At 44.7% G+C, this 15,436-nt stretch overlaps 1 protein-coding gene across 2 annotated transcripts in view; it reads left to right on the top strand.

Annotated features, from left to right (window-relative positions):
• The window catches only part of ARMC8 (armadillo repeat containing 8), a 122,762-nt gene that overhangs the window by 16,907 nt on the left and 90,419 nt on the right, over window positions 1–15,436 (top strand). Inside the window, exons 3-8 of one of the 2 annotated variants that reach the window (XM_014591443.2) lie at window positions 239–381; window positions 486–583; window positions 3,342–3,434; window positions 11,405–11,485; window positions 13,743–13,818; window positions 13,913–14,003. In XM_014591443.2, the coding sequence (XP_014446929.1) occupies window positions 239–381; window positions 486–583; window positions 3,342–3,434; window positions 11,405–11,485; window positions 13,743–13,818; window positions 13,913–14,003 (582 nt within the window). The other variant, XM_014591444.2, reaches the window with a different exon arrangement.

Raw genomic sequence — 15,436 nt, 5'->3', positions numbered from 1 at the left:
AAGACTTGTACCCTGTACAAAAAAAAAAAAAAAAAGTCTTCTAGATTTTTTTCTCAGATGTTTCTTTATTAAAATAGCAGATGATATAAACAGATCCTCATATCCCAGTGGAAGTCACATAAGCTCAGCCAACCGTATTTTTGTCCATGGGATGTTTTGGTAGCCCTTCTCTGTCATGTTACTTTAATTTTGTGTAATGTTTTTTAGTCTCTTTGTTTATCAAGCTCCTTCTTTGTAGATTGTTGTACTTGCTTCAGCAAGAAACTTCCAGCACGGAGCTGAAAACCGAATGCGCAGTGGTGCTGGGAAGTCTTGCTATGGGTACTGAGAACAATGTCAAGTCTCTCCTCGACTGCCATATTATCCCTGCCTTACTGCAAGGTATGTAGGGATATGCTGTTTTTACCTGAGTGAAGGTTAGAACCTGTTTGCAGTATTTTAAAACTTGGTTGAAAGACTGTCTCATATCTAGTTTCTTTTAAAAGGACTGCTGTCTCCAGACCTAAAGTTCATTGAAGCTTGTCTGCGATGCCTGCGTACCATCTTCACCAGTCCTGTCACCCCAGAGGAGCTGCTGTATACGGTGAGTTTTTAGACATTTGCTTATTTGTTTTTAAGTGTTATTTCTTTCATGAGAGAGAGAGAAACAGGAATCCCTGACAGGGCCTTGTCATGCCACAGTTCCCTGGCTCTCCAGCCAGCCAGAGTCGTGGGTGTATGTGTGCATGTGCGTGCCCAGTGTGATTCACAGTCTGGGATCTGGACCACAGCCTCTGTGTAGCTTCACTTGTTCCATTGCAGCTGGGCCTTTAGGGTTTTCGAGTTGTAACATTTCAGTAACAGCCTCCACCTAATTTGCTTAGCATCTCTGAACTCATCATAATGGCATTATGTAGAAAAATCTCAGAAAGTCTTTGCGTTCTTACTTATTTGCAAGTGTCACATGTTCTCTGCCGTGTGGGGCCAGCAGCTGTGACTCAGTGGTAACGCAGCACTCTGTGGTAACGGACGCATGTGGGAAGGTGCTGAGTTCACATTCCCCAGTTCTCCCAGTGCACACCATGCTGGCCGAGGCTGGGGTGAGCCATGGTTTAGGGACTCTGTTGTGGGCGCCTGTCTCTCTCCCTCTCTTTCTGTCTCTTTCATGGAAAATATAAGATAAACTTTTTTTTTTAAATGTAGGCTTTGTGAAAAATGGAAGGTAGTCTCAGACCTTGAGGAATTTTACAGGTTGTTTAAAAATAAAAAGACTCGGAACCAGCAGGTGGTGTAGGAGTTAAGGCACTGGACTCCCATGTGGTTGATCATGGTTTAAGTCCCAGAACTGGTGACTTGCACCTCACACCAAATCCGTGTGCTTGCGTGCCCAAAATCTGAGAGGAGAATGAAGAAGGGGTTGCAGCGCAACCATCTACCCAGGTGGGAGGGGTAATCTCTTGCTTTCTGTCTCTCTTGTCTCTGTCTCTCTGGTGAGCACACACACCCTATAGCAAAAATTCCCTGACCCCCAAAAAGAAGATTCGGGAGGGCGAGGTGGTGGTGCAGTGGTAACACAACTGGACCCATCTGAACAAGGTCAGGGCCACCCCAGCTTTTGGGCACGTGTGCACCTAGTGCACAGGGAAGCCTCCAGACAGGACCCTGCACCTGCCCCATGTGGGTCAGCTTCTCAGCGTCGTGCTACTGCTGCATGAGAAGAATTAAGACCAGGGAAGGTAAACTTAGATGTGAGTATCTAAGCTAGGAGACTTCTCAGTTGTATGCCCAGAGATTTGCACTTCAGAGACAGCAGAGAATTCAGAGGTAGCAGTCGGTGAGATAACTGATAGCACTGTGTCAGTGTAGTTAACGGACTTCTGGGAGTTGGACTGGATTGTGTAGAGACCAGCTGTTAAAGCAACTCAGGCCTCCAGAGACGGGACAAGCCAGTTAGAAAAGAGCAGGCTTTCTAGTTTGAAATTCTGTTTATCAATCAGGTACCTTGGCACAGATTATGTACCTGTTCTTACATCGTTCATCCCAGCAGAGGTGTTCTTTTAAGTCCTTCCTTGCCCTTTGTTGCTTGGCTTCTGTGAGATTGTCAAAGTGTGGGTCCGTGGGCCAGCAGCAGCATCCCATTTGGGAGCTAGTTAGAATGCAGACTTCCAGGTCCCCCTAGGATGGGAATGATGAGAATCTTTACATCCGAACATCCCCTGGGAATTTGCAGGACTTTCAGACTTGAGAAGCGTGGGACTCAGGGTAGTGCTAACTATGACACTTGAGCCAAGTCGTCTTCAACTTCTAATTCCTCTGCATTGTATTAAATAAAAGGACATTGTTGAGGGGCCAGCTCGCTGGCACAGCCATTGCTTACTGCTAAGCAGAGCTGCGTCGTGCGGAGTATCGCAGGTGCAGTCCTGGTGGCTTGCATATGCCAGGCACATGCAGCCGTGTCCTGGCTGAGAGCGGGGATCATAGCGGGAGACCATCTCTCAGTTTTGTGGAAGAAAGAAAGAAACTTGAAAAGAAAAGGAAAGTTCTTGGACAAGCCCACAGCAGGGTAGGTTGATTCTTTTTCCTTTTTCTCTTCCACAGTGTATGTTAAGTGTCAGCAGGGGGCTGAGAAGGGCTGTATGTGAGAAGTTCTAATCATATACATTGCCTGGTGCAGGTGGAAAACAGCCAACCGTGAGACGTTGTTGCTAGTCACCACAGCATGTCTGAGATCGAAACCGCCAGGTTTGACTTTGTATAGTAATTCCTTCTTGAAAGCTACGTTTAGTTAGCTCACGTTGGGGCTTCAGAACTGATTCCTGTGAAGTGTTACTGAATTAGTGTTATATTGTGAGCCGAGAATTTCGTGTTCTTTTGTTTGTTTGTTTGTTTTTGAGAGGTTTTTGCTATAGGGCGCATGTGCTCGCCAGACAGACAGAGACAGAAAGCAAGAAATCACCCCCCAGGGGGCATGGTCATGCCACAATCCCTTCTCCTCCATTCTCCTCTCGGGATCTTGGGCACGCACGCACACGTGCCCGGCGTGAGTTTAAACCACCGGGTCTGGGACGCAAACTGCAGTCGACTACGTGGGAGTCCAGCGACATAGCCATTACGCCAACTGCTGGTCCCAGAGAATTTCGTGTTCTTGTATTTTGTCATCCAGGATGAATATTAACCATGTTTCCCTTGTCCTTTGCCAGGTTTCGATGACTGCTTGCTTTTGTTTTGCTCTGTTCCTTAAAGAGACTTAGTGCCCCGAGGTTATGACAGGAGCCTGGGCCGCACACTGGCCGTGGCAGCGTCTTGTCTAACGTGCTGAGGTGCCTGAGCTCACGCCGCTCTGCTCTCCTCTCTGCCTTCAGGATGCCACAGTGATCCCGCACCTCATGGCGCTGCTGAGCAGGTCCCGGCACACGCAGGAGTACATCTGCCAGATCTTCTCACACTGCTGTAAAGTAAGGGCCAGAGGGATGTTCGCTGTCGCGTACGGTCTCGTATGCCCTGAGAGATGTGACTTCTTTATGTGTGCTCCACAGGTAATCTGTACGTACATGAGTAGACTTACGTATGTAGTTTTTCCTTTGAAAAAACAATACAGGGACCAGCAGATGGCATAATGGTTATGTCGCTGGGCTCCCAGAACAGGCAGCTTTAAAACTCATGCCTAGCACATGTGCGTGCATGCCCAAGATCCCGAGAGAAGAATGGAAGAGAAGGGATTGTGGCATGGCCATCCCCTTGGGGAGTGATTACTCGCTTTCTGTCTCTATCTCTCTCCGGCAAACACACGGTGCCCTATACAAAAGTCTCTCTTTAAGAAACAAAAAACAGCAGTACATGCTGTCCTGTACCTTGCTTTTTTTTTGGGGGGGGGGTAGAGATTTTTGCCTTAGGGCGTGCGCTCACCAGAGAGAGAGAGAAAGAGGCAGACACAGTGAGAGGGAAAGTGAGAAATCACCCCCACCCCCCGGGGGATGGCCACGACACAATCCCTTCTCTTTCATTCTTCTCCTGGGATCTTGGGCACACACGCCCAGCGTGAGTTTCAAACCACTGGGACTTGAACCACTGTTGGCTATGTAGGAGTCCAGTGATGTAGCTGCTCTGCCACCTGCTGGTTCCTGCACCTTGCATTTTCACTTAACATGTCTTGAAAGCTATTTCATATCAGTACATAAGGCGCTTGATTCTTTTCTAACAGAAAAACTGCGTACTATTTTATTGTGCCGAGCACGATGATTCACTTAGCTAGTCTCTTGGACATTTAAGTTGCTTCTAGCCATGCCCTTACAAAACAGCTCTAGAACGATAGCTTGTGTGTAAGGCATGAGAAACGGGATTGCTGAGTCAATTGCTGAGTGCATTTGTAATTTATCACCTCTTGTCTTTTATGGAGATTGTACCATTTTATACTCCTGCCAGTAGTGTGTTGTGATTTTCCACATACCTTCTGTTTCCACGTTGTCAGAAATTATTTTAAGTGGTCTCCGATAAGGAGAAACAAGAGAAATTCTTGTCTACTCATTGTCAAGTATTCTATTTTTAAAGAAGGCTCACGAGCTATCCCCATAGCATAGTAGTTAAGTCCATTGCACTGTGAGCTGGATCCGGTTCAAATCCTGACAAGCTGCCTTGAAAAATATGCCAGGCATGTGTACATACCCACAATTCTGATGGGACAGAAAAATGGAGGAAGAAAGGTTTCAGTGTGACTCTGCCCCACTGGGGGTGTTTTCTCTCTTTCTGATAAGTACGTACATTCTCTGGCAATTAAAAATAAGGAGGGACTTGGGATCAGCAGTTGGCGTAATGGCTATGTCACTGAATTCCCATGTAGTCGACCGCGGTTCGAGTCCTGGACCCAGTGGCTTAAACTCACGCCGGGCGCGTGTGCATGCGTGCTCAAGATCCTGAGAGGAGAATGGAGGAGAGGGGATTGTGGCGTGGCCATCCCCCCTGGGGGTTGAGTTCTCGCTTTCTGTCTCTCTGTCTCTCTCTGTCTTTCTGGCGAACACACGTGCCCTATAGCAAAGTCAAGTATTCTATTTTTAAAGAAGGCTCACGAGCTATCCCCATAGCATAGTAGTTAAGTCCATTGCACTGTGAGCTGGATCCGGTTCAAATCCTGACAAGCTGCCTTGAAAAATATGCCAGGCATGTGTACATACCCACAATTCTGATGGGACAGAAAAATGGAGGAAGAAAGGTTTCAGTGTGACTCTGCCCCACTGGGGGTGTTTTCTCTCTTTCTGATAAGTACGTACATTCTCTGGCAATTAAAAATAAGGAGGGACTTGGGATCAGCAGTTGGCGTAATGGCTATGTCACTGAATTCCCATGTAGTCGACCGCGGTTCGAGTCCTGGACCCAGTGGCTTAAACTCACGCCGGGCGCGTGTGCATGCGTGCTCAAGATCCTGAGAGGAGAATGGAGGAGAGGGGATTGTGGCGTGGCCATCCCCCCTGGGGGTTGAGTTCTCGCTTTCTGTCTCTCTGTCTCTCTCTGTCTTTCTGGCGAACACACGTGCCCTATAGCAAAAACCTCTCCCCCCAAAAAAAATAAAATTAAAGGGGACTCAAACCTCAACTGAAGAGTGCTATGAAGTGCTCCTTATTTTGCTTCATAGATTATATATTTAGCGTCCTCTTTTATAGCCATGGGTGATTTTTTTGTTTTGTTTTGAGATTTTTCTTGATTTTACACAAATAATTGTTTATCTTCTGGTGAGTCTTCTGATGATCCTAGAAGTGTTTCAAGAGGGCATTACTTACCTTCCTGTCATTTATTTATAAGCACCGAGTGAAGAGCTTTGGGAACTGCAGGGAAGGAGGGATATGAGAAAAGAACACCTGCATTCCAAAATAGAAGCACATACAGGCCTCTGCTGTTTTAGAGCAGCTTCCCACATACATGAAGGCTAAATCATTCAATTTCAGGAAAAATACCTACATTGTACTCTAAATATTAAAACTGCTTCCCAAGCCTTAGCTGGGTATTACAGCCTACTCAGTTCTATTTACAACGTTTAAAATTTAAGGTTTTTCTCAGAAGTACTTAACGTTTTTCTTTGATTATATTAACAGTGTGAGGGTCAACTCATAGGACCAGGGATCTCCAACAATATCTTAATCTTTTGAAGTGGGCAAAAGAAAGGCTTTAAGACGATGACAGTTTTTGCATTTGTTTGTTTGTATTGTTTTGTTTATATTTTTAATTCATTGGGCAAAAATGAGCTCAAATCAACAAATCTAGTATTTTCCAACAACAGAAAGATGTCTTATAGCCCCTAGGAGGAGGTAAGTAGAGACTCCCCCAGAGTTACATGACTCATTGAAAATCTTCCAGCGTCAAGGTCCAGCAGGTGGCATGGTGGTAAAGGCGCTGGGTCCCACATGGCCAGCCATGATTCGAGTCTGGATCCACGGCTTGAAAATCACACCAGATGCATGTGCATGTGTGCCCAAAATCCCAAGAGGAGAATGGAGAAGGGATTGTGGCGTGGTCATCCCTCTGGGGGTGATTTCTCACTTTCCCTTTCTGTCTGTCTCTGTCTATCTGGTGAACACATACACCCTATGGCCAAAACCTTAAAAAAAAATTATTTGAGGCTAGCTGGTGGCAATAGTGTGGTTAAGGCAACTGGATCCCACATGGCTGACAGTGCAATTCAAGTCCCAAACTTGGAGGCTTGAAAAATATGCCAGGCTAGGTGTGTGTGGGCATGCCCTGAGTTCCGAAGGAGAAATGGAGGAAAAGGGAGTGCAGCGTGGCCATCCGCTAGGAGGGGTGCTTTCTTACTTCCCGGCTCTCATTCGTGCTCCTCCAGCAAGCACAGGCACCCTGTAGCAAATAAAAAATACATATTTTTTCATGTTTTTTTTTTTTAATGTAAAGGCCCCAATTAAATAAGACCTATAATAGAATTTTAAGTCTCATTCATAGGTACCCACTCAGCTAAAATTAAATGGGCAAGGCTTTACATGACTAATTTGCTTACACTGGTATCAGTATTCTATAGATTTATATACTTGGGGAAGAAAGACACTTAGGCAAGAGCCAGACCATGAAACAGTTTCTGACCCTGCACAGCCATTGTTATGCTCAGGCTTACAGCACCTGGGTGGTTTCTCTGTGTCCTGCTCCTCCAGTCCCACCGCCACACAGCACAGACAGACACAGGCACTTCCACAGGGTCTTCCTGTGTGCTCTCCAGTCTCCTCCAGCCAGCCAGCGTTACAGGCAGACATGATCCCGAGACCTCCTCTGTGGGTCTGGTCGGGTTACCACTGCGCTCCTCGGTAAGCCCCTCACAGGGATCCAGACTGGTCCAGCCCTGCGTGCCTGGAAGGAAAACTGCCTTAAGCAGTGATTGGCTGCTGAGGGGTCTGTCCCTGCGGGGGAGCCTTGTGATTCTGCCCCAGGACAGTGAATACCTTGCCCTTCGCTTCCAGATGTACCTCATGTTGATTTCTTCCCCTGTACAGTTTACTTTGTCTCATGTAGTTAAGACACTTATGGACTCCTGTCTGCTTTCTCCCCAGTGCTGGCATCACTGAAATAAAGTCCTTATTCACCAAAACCAAAAAAGTGGAAGGGGGTATTATTACTAAAGTATTTGTGATATAAGCTAATCCTAATGATATCTTTGAAATTCTCTATGATTTAAGAAACACAAGAAGCTAGTAATTATATTTATTAGAATTCTAACTTCTAAATTATTGTTACTTCTCGATAGTGTTTCATGAGGCCAACAGATGGCGTGGTGGTTAAGGCACTGGACTCCCACATGGCGAACTGTGGTTCGAGTCCTGGACCTAGCAATTTGTTTGCTTTCTCATTCTTTCTCTCCGTCTTTCTCTCTCTCTCTCTCTCTCTTGTGCGCATGAGGATACGTGCCCTGTAGCAATTTAAATAATAGTAACTAGTAAAATTAAAGAAATCTTACACGAATATTAAAAAAAAATAGTGTCTCAGATTTCTGATTTTTTTTTTTTTGAGAGGTTTTCGCTATAGGGCGCGTGCACTCGCCAGACAGACAGAGAGACACATAGAGACAGAAAGGGAGGAATCACCTCTCAGGGGGGATGGTCACGCCACAATCCCTTCTCCTCCATTCTCCTCTCAGGATCTTGGGCACGCACACACACGCGCCCGGCATGAGTTTTAAGCCACCAGGTCCAGGACGCGAACCACGGTCGACTACATGGGAGTCCAGCGACATAGCCATTACGCTAACTGCTGGTTCCCATGTCTCAGATTTCTAAGACCTATCTTAGAGTTTGAGATCGCGCCCACATAGGGAATACTGCCTCATTAACCATCAGGTATGTGCAGGTTGATTTGGAGAAAGACGAGAGACGTAATAAGAACCAGAGTAGCATTCCTTTAGCTCATTCAGCCACTAATTCCTCCTTTGCAATTGATTTTACACAATCCACACGCAACCTCAAGTGGAGCAAGAGCTTTTGTAACAAATATTTGCTGCTATCTTTGAGGCAGACGTTGAAAGAGAGAAAGGAAAGTATCGTGTGAGGGCAGAACAATTATGCATAGGAGAAAAAGTGCAGTGTGCTTGATCTTTTCATTATCATTGATACATAAGACATTCTGTAAGTGACTCAGAAGAATGCAAGATACGGGACCAGGTAGTGGCTCAGCAGTAAACCTGATGTTCTGTGAGGCTGCCTCGCAGGGGAGGGTTCCCAGTTGGGGTCCAGTCCTCCCTGAGTGTGCCAGGCAATTGCTTACTCATGATCTGGAGCTGCCTGCGGCTGGAGGGGGGTCATGACAGAGACCCTGTTGGGGAGCTGTCTCTGTCTCTCTTTCTCATGGGGGAAATAAACAAACTTAGAAATACATGCACACTGGTACAAATTGAAGTGATGCTTGTAAAAGACTGAAGACGAAATGTCTAACTGTATAGAGCACTGGTTAAGTAAACAATGGGATAGTCATACAATAGAATAAGGCCAAAAGTGAAATGAGAAAACTGTATTTATGCAAGTGAGCTCTAGGATATACTGTAAAGGAAATAAAGGCTTAATGCTTATATTAAAATACAGGAAAGAATATACTTATTTACTCACGGGTGTGTGAAACGTTTTGAAAGAATGTGTAGTAATCTAATGGCTGAGCCAGCCTCGTAGACAAGTGTTAAGGGAGCTGGACCCCACGTGGTCAACTGCAGTTCAGTCCAGGCCCACACACCCGGAGAAGGTGTGCCCCAAACCCTGACAGGATGCAGAACTGGAGGAGAAGGGATTCTGTGACCATGTCCACTGGGGAGTGCTTTCTCATCTCCTCTGCCCCTCTCTCTTCCTGGGAGCCTATGTACCCTCTGGCAATCACATAAAATATTAGCATTAGGTCACCTCAAGGCAGGGGAGCGGACTGGCTGCAGACAGCGGTGGAAGGACAGTGAGGTACAAGAGGCCAAGGTGGTGTTCTGCCCACACCGTCATTCGGCCAAGCCGTGCCAGTAAGTTGGGATGTCATAATTTATGAGGAAGGCAACTATCTTCAGTGCTGACATGTAAGCCAAGGCTAACTTAGGTTCCTTTTATCATTTATTCTAGTTACTAGGTAAGAAAAAAAATGGGTCAAGTTCTTAGGAGACTCTTCTCTTCCTTGGCTCCCCCAATGTAGTCTCCACTACTGTCTTTATAATGAGTAAGCCAAGGACTCCATTGTTTCAGATGAAATTATGCCAGGAACACATTTGGAGCAGTGTTGAGCACATAGCAAGTACCTATAAATAGCTCCTCTTATTGGAACCGTAGATACGTGGATGAGTGAGAGGAAAGGGAGCCCACTTAGTCCTGTGCCCTGAGAATGTCAGTGTGTTCAGTTATTGCAAAAGCAGGCTTGCACCATTCGAGATCGATATTTAACTATAAATATATGAAGCCATTGTGTTTTGGGAATTTTGCCTCATAGTGTATAGATCTGCACTGAGGTACAGCTTCAGCGATACTCACCAAAACTGTTTATGACAGTAACAGGGTAGGAATTGGGACGGACAGATGGCGTAAATAGTTACGGTGCTGGACGCCACGTGGTCGAGTCCCAGACCCAGCGCCGTAAAGCACCCCGGGTACATGTACGTGTGTGCCCAAGATTCCAAGAGGAGAAGGGATTGCTGCCTGGCCATCCCTCCAGGGGGTTATTTCTCGCTTTCTGTCTCTCTCACTCTCTGTCCCTCCTGAATGCACCCTATAGCAAAAAAATCCCTCTTAAAAAAAAAAAAAGTAGAGGAAATTAAATAGACAGTCAGGGTTTGCATAAGTAAATCATGGAATATTCTGTAGTGATTAAAAATTAAATGAGAAGTTAGAAATGTAGAAATTAAGAGAATCGTTGAAGACTTTTTTTTTTTTTCTTTTTTAAGAACTCTTAATTTTCTATAAAATGTTTAGGGGAATGTTAGCTATAAAATAGAATTTGGCTGCTGTGTTATTCCAAAGTGCGAACCTCATTTTCTGTCTTCAGATGAGGGATGCTTTGCCCTGAGAATGAGCATCTACAAGATAATTGTTACTTGATTAAATAGTAAGCCAGAGAGATTGGTTTGAGCGCATTTGTTTTATACCAGTGACTAGTTTCCTGGGGTGGGCCCAGACCGATAGTCTGCATTTTGGCAATGTGTGTTTCTCCTCTGAATAATGATAAGCACTAAATCTCATCCTTATCTTGGCTTTAACTGACTTCACGAATCGATTGGATGAGGTGAGACATAAAGTGAATAAGTAAGAACTGTGGCAAATTTGAAGCTTTGCCTTGGCCTTTACCTTCTGCTCTTTTAAGGATCCTGCGTGCGTTGACAGTAGAAAACACTTCTGCATTTCTTTACATTCTCACTGTAAGAACTGCTTATTTTAAAAAGAGAAATGAGCTAGAAATATGGAAACCGCAGCAAGTTGTCCACCTCTCAGCTCCTGAGCGTTGTGCTCCTCACTGAGTGTTACTCAGACCCCCTGTCGTGTGGAGTAGGCTGGGCTCTGGCCCGGTCCCTCTCGAGTTACTTCCAGGGCTCCCTGCCTGGCTCCTCCGTCCTAGGTCAGAGGGACTGTGCCAGTCTCTGTGGGCAGAGGGCAGGGCTGCACGGAGTGCACAGCGACTCTTTGCTGTGGTGGTTGCCGTCTCCTGAGTGCACAGGACCCATGCCAAGACAGCTTCTGCGTGCCTTCCTTATTTCTGGGCGAAAGGAGGCAGCTGCGTAGAGCTGGGATGAGGTGAGGTGTGGCAGCCCCTTGCAGGACTGAAAGCTGTCCTCTTTGCTTTCGGGATTGACTGTAGCAATCAAAGGGAAATTGAAAATCCTACACTGTAGTGAATGTCGTTTTCTACTTTCAAGTAAATGTGCTTTTATTGGAATGAGTCATTCGTTACTCTTCTTAACGTATTATTGTATTCTCTTTTCTTACAGGGGCCAGATCATCAAACAATTTTATTTAACCATGGTGCAGTTCAAAATATTGCTCACCTACTAACCTCACTGTCCTACAAAGTAAGCTGTTCACAGTTATGGCCAATTATACCTTCTTTTTAGTTTCTGGAAAGGGCACCACATGATTTTATTGCTTCTTCCATAGCTGTTGTGATCGAAAGTAGTATTTATCAGTAAATATTATAGGGCATTATTTTACTTACAGAATGCTTTTTAAAAAACTGTCTTTGCATTTTGGGGGGATATGATTATACTATTAATTGCATTGATTGTCATTCATTCAATAGTATGGCCTGTTTTTCTGGTTAGGTCCCACCGCCAAAGCCTCTGCTCACAGTGGTGCCTCACAGTGTCTAGAAGCAGTGGCTAGCTGTCTCAGGGACGGCTTTGGATTCCATGTTTGAGACCTTTATTTAGCTGTAGTGACCAGACTTACAGCACACACTCACATATACACTTAAAATGTGTTCTGTTTGTATTTTGAGCTGAAAAGTAAAGAGTTTTCAGGCTTATTAATGAATTTTTTTACTATCTTTCACATGTAGATAAATGGCATCATAATATAATGCATTGCCAAGCATTGAGTTGAAATGTGGCCATTCACTGTTGTCCACCTAGCAAGTTGTAACAAGTATTGGGACATTGTCCTTATTGTGTCACATCAGAGCTCCGTGCGCAGGCGTTTCCTGCAGAGCAGAAAGCAGGCGTTTGTATCTTCTTGTACTCATCCGAGTCTGCTCCTTTGGTCCTTAGCTTGATTTCAGGTAGGGCCTGCTAATGTGTAGGTTCTCCCTACCTCCGACCTCCAAAGTGTGGTTTTGGGGAAGAGCTCATAAGGATAGGAATGGAAATGGAGCCAGCTCAGATCTAGCCAGGGGCAGGGGAGGAGGCGTGTGCTGAGAGCTGCTCCCTCTGCCCGGTACCGTGCTTGGCCGGAGGCGGTCAGCAGCTGCATGCCAGGAGGCAGCTGTGGGGTGGCTGTCTACTGTCCCTTTACTTCACCACCCTCTGGCTTCATTCATTCCCTCTGCTCTTCCCCCACTTCTTTTTAATTTTTTTTTCTGCACTAGACTTCCTTATCTACTATAACAGATTTTAAAACTTAGAGGTAATTAAAGGGAAGAGTGTCCGGTAACAGTCTTTTGCCAAGGCTTGCTCCACTGTCAGAATGTCACAAACACGCTCGAGGTTCTTCCTGTGAGCAGCTGTGATTGCTGCAGAGCGCTGACTGGATGAGGAACGGGGCTCTTTCACACCCCAGCTACCTCTCCTCTGAGTGCCTGCCTTCCGTTCTTAAGTGGAACTAAGGTCCCACTAAAGTCTGTGTTATACATGGACTCGGACTTGGAGGTAAGGACTGGATCAGCTGATGAAAACGGAGTAGAAAGCGTGAAGTGTAACAGCTCGGGCAGACGAGCCCTGCAGACCATAAGACGACTGCATGTGGTCAGGGGACTGTGCTCTTGGTACCACCTCGGCACGGTGCCCAAGTCTGGAGGAACAGCAGCGTAGTTCATAGATGTGTTGACCTTAGTTCTTCTCAAACTTTATTGTAGCATTGTTTCCTGACTTGGTTTCCTGCCCCCATCTCCATCCCATCCCATCCCATATCCATTTGTGGGAATAATTTTTCCCTCTTCCTTGCCTTCAGTTTTCTGGTTTATAGTTAGGGAAGAAGAAATATCTTAATTAAAAGGCACTTGATGGGACCGCAGTTAGCGTAAGGCTATGTCTCTGGACTCCCATGTAGTCGATCGCAGTTTGAGTACTGGACCCAGTGGCTTAAAACTCACACTGGGCACATGTGCGTGCGTGTCCAAGATCCCGAGAGGAGAATGGAGGAGAAGGGATTGCGGCATAGCTACCCCTCCCGGGGGGGTGATTTCTCTTTTTCTGTCTCTTTGTCTCTGTCTCTCTGTCTGGCAAGTACAGGTGCCCTATAGCAAAAAATACCTCTCCAAAAAAAGAAAAAAAAAAGCACTTGGTAATTAATTGTTCTTAGGTTCCCTTTGTCTTACCAATACTGTATTTTGTACAGTGTTCTTTTGTATTTGATTAAGAATTTATCTGGTTCAATTTTAATTGCTACTTCATTTTTTTCTTTTCTGCATTTCAAAATTAAGTGTAAATTTTTATTAATTTTAACTTTTACTTAACTCTTCAGATACACATGTATTAATGTTATTCCTGTGAGGCCTATAGGTAAATTTAAGTATTAATAGTTATTTCTTCAAGAGTTTAGATTTGAGATATTAAAAATTCATATTTGCAAAATTAAAATAACGCATTTTGTTTCTTTGTTCATTCATCTTTACAGGTTCGAATGCAAGCGCTGAAATGCTTCTCAGTTTTAGCTTTTGAAAACCCCCAGGTATCGATGACCCTGGTAAATGGTAGGCTGGAACTTTGAGTGTCACCTACATGATTTCATTTATAAACTTTGTAGATTTAAAGAATTTCCTTAACCTCTTTTTGTTTTATTTGTAGTTTTGGTTGATGGAGAATTGTTACCACAGATCTTTGTGAAGATGTTACAGAGGGATAAGCCAATTGAGATGCAGCTCACATCAGCGAAATGGTAAAAGTCAAGACAATGCTTAATCAGTGTCTGACGATATTTTTGGACAGCCTAACTTGTTCATTTCCTATCCCCATTCTGTTTTCAAATTTAAAAACTCGAAAGTCATGGGATTGTCCATGTTCTTAAATAGATGTGAGTTGGGTTGTTTTTTTTTTTGAGAGGTTTTTGCTATAGGGCAGGTGCGCTCGCCAGAGAGAGACAGAGAGACAGAAAGCAAGAAATCACCCCCCAGGGGGGATGGTCACACCGCAGTCCCTTCTCCTCTCGGGAGCTTGGTCACACATGCACACGCGCCCAGCGTGAGTTTTAAGCCACTGGGTCCGGGATGCGAACCGTGGTTGACTACGTGGGAGTCCAGCAACATAGCCATTACACTAACTGCTGGTTCCCAATAGATGTGAGTTTTTTATACTAAGTTTATTACTACTAGTATACAGAATAACAACTCTCATAACATTAAGACTTCTACAGAAAATTACTTTGTTACAACCTCAACTCTTTATTCAGTTGAAGCAGTACAGGGTAAAATCAGATTAAATCAATGCACACCAAGTATTAAGCCAGGAAAATACAAGGGCACTTTAGTAAGTTCATAGAAAAACAGAATCAAAGTATGAGTTTATTTTGGTGGGAAAAAAATTTAAAATCCATTAATAGTGTTTTTTTGGTTTTTGTTTTTAAAGAATGATTTATTTAATTTTATTTATTATTATTTTTTAATTTTGCCGTAGGGTACATGTGCTCACCAGAGCGAGGGGGAAAGTGAGAAAGCAAGCCTCCAGGTCAGACTCAAAGTGCAGTCAGTCATGTGGGAGTCCACCACCTTAACCACCACACCACCTCCTGGGCCCTTCTAATATTTTCTTTTCTTTTTTTTAAGAATTATTTATTATTATTATTATTATTTTAATTTAACCAGAAAGGGAAAGTAAGAAAACAAGCGCTAGATCCGTGACTTGACCTATGGTTGACCAGTGAGTCCAGGGCCTTAACTACCATGCCACCTGCTGACTCCCATAGTGTTTTCTTGTTTTTGGAGAGGTTTTGGCTACAGGGTGCGCACGCTGGACAGAGACACAGAAAGTGAGAAATCATCCCCCAGCAGGGATGGCCACGCCGCATTCCCTTCTCCTCCATTCTCCCATTCTTCTCTTGGGATCTTGGGCACACACGCACACACACTTGGCCTGAGTTTAAGTCACTGGGTCCAGGACTCAAACCGCAGTTCTACACAGGAGTCCAGTGACATCGCCATTGCGTCACCTGCTGGTCCCATAGTGTTTTTATAATACCTACTTTTCATGAACTTTGTGATGACCCCTTATATAAAGATCTTAGAGAATTATTGAGTAAGAATTAGTTCAAGTCCTTCCTTTTGGCCAGAACCACCATCTTCCAGTAATTAACCCAAATGATGAACACAAAGGGAA

This window comes from Tupaia chinensis, unplaced genomic scaffold (assembly GCF_000334495.1).
Source record: "Tupaia chinensis unplaced genomic scaffold, TupChi_1.0 Scaffold000574_1, whole genome shotgun sequence".
NCBI lineage: Eukaryota > Metazoa > Chordata > Mammalia > Scandentia > Tupaiidae > Tupaia > Tupaia belangeri.
This window is presented reverse-complemented; position numbering and strand designations above follow the sequence as displayed.